This window comes from Penaeus vannamei, chromosome 5, assembly GCF_042767895.1.
Source record: "Penaeus vannamei isolate JL-2024 chromosome 5, ASM4276789v1, whole genome shotgun sequence".
NCBI lineage: Eukaryota > Metazoa > Arthropoda > Malacostraca > Decapoda > Penaeidae > Penaeus > Penaeus vannamei.
In genome coordinates this window covers 4,583,896-4,588,895 of record NC_091553.1, presented here as the reverse complement: position 1 = coordinate 4,588,895, position 5,000 = coordinate 4,583,896, and the positions used below count along the sequence as shown (strand labels likewise).

At 39.5% G+C, this 5,000-nt stretch overlaps 1 protein-coding gene across 1 annotated transcript in view; it reads right to left on the bottom strand.

The window, feature by feature from the left end:
- Positions 1–3,444, bottom strand: part of LOC138861716 (serine-aspartate repeat-containing protein I-like) — a 5,385-nt gene extending 1,941 nt beyond the window's left edge. Inside the window, exons 1-3 of the mRNA XM_070121535.1 lie at positions 3,340–3,444; positions 3,148–3,223; positions 2,830–2,864 (exon numbers count right to left, since the gene is read on the bottom strand). Of these exons, the coding sequence (XP_069977636.1) occupies positions 2,830–2,864; positions 3,148–3,223; positions 3,340–3,444 (216 nt within the window). The remainder of the gene's footprint in view (positions 1–2,829; positions 2,865–3,147; positions 3,224–3,339) is intronic.
- Between the last annotated feature and the right edge of the window lie 1,556 nt (positions 3,445–5,000).

The window sequence follows — 5,000 nt, the reverse complement described above, 5'->3', positions numbered from 1 at the left end:
TTCGTCAGAAATACATGAAATTCCTCGAATATATATCTTTGTGAGACATACATGGAATTCCTCGAATATATCTTCGTCAGAAATACATGAAATATTCGTTCATAGTTCATATTCATAGATATTCGTTCTCATTCATAACTCTCCGCATTTGTCAACATGAATAGGAATTGTTACGGGCTTCCGGATGTGAGTCTTATATTGAATTTAACATCGGGAAAGTTATATTCTCATCAATATTCACTTCATAAGGATCCATTAAACATATCCAACTACAAAGCTTTATTCCGTTTAGCGTAACCCTTCTCTCATGTCTTCTGTGATCACAAGCGGCTGATGATCCACTTATACGGAAAGAATAGTTCATATCGACAACAAAACACTTCAGTTCTCGGTGCTGTCATGTTCAGGAGTAGGTAGAACGGAAAGGATCTTTCTTGGTATTCTATATTGACACCAAAACACTTCAGCGTTCGGCGTTCATGTCATGTACAGGAGTATGTGTCGGTATAAGAACGGTCGTCGAATCGGCTATGGACGAGGCGCGCGCACGCTCTCTCTCTCTCGCTTGGAAACCTCAGTCGACACATCGAAGTACTCGCTACATAGTTGTAGAATACAACACGCTTGTTTATGACGCATGGAAACGTATACTGCACACACAAACATTCTCTTTCTTTCTCTCTCACACACACACACAAATTCCATCACTCTCTCACACGCACACACACAAACTCTCTCTCTCTCTCTCTCTCTCTCTCACACACACACACACAAACTCTATCACTCTCACACGCACACACACAAACACACACTCTCTCTCTCTGCCTGTCTGTCTCGCACACACAAACACACACACACACTCACACTCTCTCTCTCTTACACACACACACAAACACACACACTCTCTCTCTCTCTGTCTGTCTGTCTGTATGTCTGTCTCGAACACACACACTCTTTCTCGCTTGCTCGCGCGCACACACACACACTCTCTTTCTCTCTCTCTCTCTCTCTCTCTCTCTCTCTCTCACACACACACACACACACACACACACACACACACATATGCACATGCATCGCGGAAATGAGACAATTTCTCCTCTCACAATTACGATTTGCTGCTCAGTCGAATCCGACCGAGAAACGAGCAAAGTCTTTCGAGACGAGAAGCACTCCGCGTCCCTGTCTTTTCTGGCAACAATAAAGGTACAGTTATATAAAGGCGATTGTTACTCGTTGTTGCGCGTTGGCGAGAGAGAGAGGGGGAGAGAGATGAGAGAGAGAGGGAGAGAGGGGGGGGGAGAGAGATGAGAGAGAAAGGGAGAGAGGGAGGCGGAGGGAGGGAGAGAGAGAGAGAGGGGGGGGGAGGGAGGAGAGATAGAGAGGGGTGGGCAGAGAGAGAGAGAGAGGGGAGGGAGAGATGAAAGAGAGAGAGGGGTTGGGAGAGATGAGAGAGAGAGGGAGGGAGGCACAGAGAGAAAAAGAGAGAGAGATTGGGAGGGAGGCAGATAGAGAGAGAGAGCGAGATGGGGGAGGGAGGCAGAGAGAAAGAGAGAGGGGGGAGGCATAGAGAGAGAAAGAGAAAGAGAGAGAGGAGGGAGGCAGAGAGAGAAAGAGAAAGAGGGGGGGAGGCATAGAGAGAGAGAGGGGGAGGCAGAGAGGGAGGGAGACAGAGAGAGAGGGGGGGAGGCAGAGAGAGAGAGAGAGAGGGAGGAAGGGAAAGAGAGAGATCTTGTATATTTTCTCTTTATGAACATTATACTGTAGAAGCGAAATAAATTCGGATAATTTTTCCATTCTATTCATACTTTTAATTTTTTCACCTTTGCTTCTTATCTTTTGCATTAAGATTTTATCACCTGTTTGGTTTCTCTTCCCTGTATCTCTCATTTCCCTCCTTTTTACGTAATTTTCTTTCTTTGTAACTTCTATAATTATCTTTGCCTTCCACTGATCACTCCATCTCCAGTTTTATCACATATTTCAATAATTTTCCTGTCGTATCTTGCATAGCTTGTACACATCATCTTTATTATTATTTCTTATCTCTAATATACAATCCAATATGTTTTTTTTCATTTTTTAAAATGTTTTTTTTTTTTCTTTCTTTTTTTTTCTTTTTTTTTTTTTACTTCTCTCGCATGAATCTCCTTCCTCATTAAAGCAACATATTAATTATTCTAAAGACGATGGTGATCCCATCCTTGCAGAACTGTAATGACGCCATTTTTGTTTTGTGATGTGTATCTTTTTTCTTTCGTACTGAGGCCGGTAACAGGAAGCATTAATGAACTTGCATACATACGGCTGTTATATGTGTGTACGTCTCTCTTTCTTTATACACGCACACACATATACTCACGGACAGACAAACACACACACACACACACACACACACACACACACACACACACACACACACACACATATATATATATATATATATATATATATATATATATATATATATATATATATATATATATATATATATAATGTACACACAAACACACACATATATATAATGTACACACAAACAAACAAACAAACACACACACACACATTCACACACACATATAGGTATGTATCCATGTATATATATATATATATATATATATATATATATATATATATATATATATATATGCACAGCCCTGCATTTCTTGTTTTCCTTCTTTTCTCATATCAGTTTTCAATACTTTCTGCTAACCTTAAATTAATGGTCATATTATTTTCCTGTGGTATTATTGTCCTGTTGGGTGATCTTGTATTGCAACTCACTTTTATCTCTATTCGTTGATGTCATGGGAATTTAAATGAACTTGCACATACCTCAACTAAATTTGACTTTACTTGTCGTGCTGAGACTGCATTCATGAGGCACATATGTTAGTTCTTTTTACCTACTTTTAATAAAACCTTGTTGTTATGTAGGAATTCTTTGCCTCGAGCTCAAGGTCTGTGTTCGTCTTCTAGGGTTGGTCTTAATACTGGTCGTTTTACGAAGGATGGGATACAAGGTTGTGAGAGCGTGTAGTTTTAATAACTTCTGCAGAATTGGTCTTCATAGAACTCCTAATTCCGATGACAGCATTTATGATTGTTTATTGATTGTTTATTGAAGAGAATGAAATCGAAATCGTGTTTTACTTTCATAGATGATTTTAATACTCAACACCGAGTGGCTGAATTCTGTGTCCTCAACTGACCGACATGGTTTTTCTGCCTTAAAAATATTCTCATATATATAGTTGGGTGTGAGCAGGTATTCCGTGGTGTAACTCACAGGAGTGGTACTCGTTTGGTGGCTTTAGTAACTTGTGAGAGGGATAATTTATGTACCTGTAAAGCCCGTAGCACCAGGTGGTTCTTCCGACCTCTGTAGTCTAGCTTGAAAGATCCAGCTGGATTTACAATACCAGATTTTGCCGTAACTATATAAGGCATCTTAGAAGTCTAGAATTCTTTGGGGTGATGTGTACCATGCTTTTGATGGCACTGTCTGGGGAGATGTTTTTAATGCTCCTTGTCCTGTTAATGCTCTGACTTGTTACTGTTCGACATCCTAACGAGGTTTATACCAAGCAAAACTCTCTAAATCTCGTGCGCAAGATAAAACATGGTTTAATGGACGATGTCGCCAGGATTCTCTGTCAAGCATCCTGCCTATAAACAATGGTCTATTAATTTTACTGGTCCTGGCTAAGAGAATTATGTTGTCATGCGAAATATAGCAACTCATGTTTAAAAGGAGGCTAAATCTGGATAGTATGCTCATTTAAAAGAATTTCTCTCGGAAGCGTTGCAGCCTCACAATTAGTGGTCAACACTGAAAGTATCTCTGTTTGGTGTTGAGTCCTCCATTCCTCCTTTAATGAAGCCTGATGTTAATATTGCATATAGTCTGATTACAAAAAAACTACATTAGCATAGTGCTTTCTACTGAAAACAAAGCTTAGAAGATATTGAACTTCCATTGCCATGCTTTAATTAATTTACTTTCGGATCCTCTAAAATCAATTATCTATTATCGGAATTAGACGAATATGGTGGAGTAAATCTTAATGGCTTGTTTCCTTTGATAATAAACAAATAAATAAAAACTAAATGCTAGGTTAGCTCCTAAATTTGCTGTAATCTTTTAGTTTTTTAGTTCGTCAAAGTTCATTTTCAGTGCTGACTCTTTGGTGTTGCTTCCCCTATTCCCAAAGGCCCACTCCAGTCTTCACATACTGACCATAAGCCCATTTCAATTACCCCAATTTTATCTAAGGCCTTTCAGCATTGCTGGTCAAACGTATTACTGTATATTTGTTTGGTTTTTGCAAGGGACTGAGCTGCAATGACGCGTTACTGATGTTGGTGCATGAAATGCAGTATGCTTTGGAGAAAGGTCGTGAATCAAGGGTCGTCCTTCTGGATTACAGAGCAGCTCTTGGCACTGTTGATCACAATGGTTTGATTTTTAAGTTTCCGTTTGTTTGTGTTGGTGGTAAATTTTATTTCTTTTATTGTTAGAAGACAGTACATGTCGATGGTAGTTTTAGCTCGCTTTCCCATGTGTCTTTAGGGGTTTCTCAGGGTGTTGTTCGTGTCCCTTTGCTCTTCATTTTACGTACAGGCGATATGTATCCTGGCACCCTTGATAGAGTGATAGTATATGCTAATGATACTTCTCTATGCTAATGCTAATGATATTCCTCTCGTATAGCATCTGGTAGTCTCTGATGTGGACGTGATTATAATTCAATCGTGGTACTCTTGGTGGGGCATGAAATGAAATCCTACCAAGTCCAAGCAGATTATTGTGAAGCTCTAGAACCCACTTGTCTCAACAGCCAAGTCTATAGGCTAATGGAGTCTTAATCACTTGAATGGATAATCTAAGATGTAGCACGAATTAAAGCTTACATTTTGATTGCAAAATAGGAATATGGCAGTTTCATCTAAGGCTTCATTCATAAGAAGATTTATGAAGATAACATAGCTCGTAGATGCTTCTC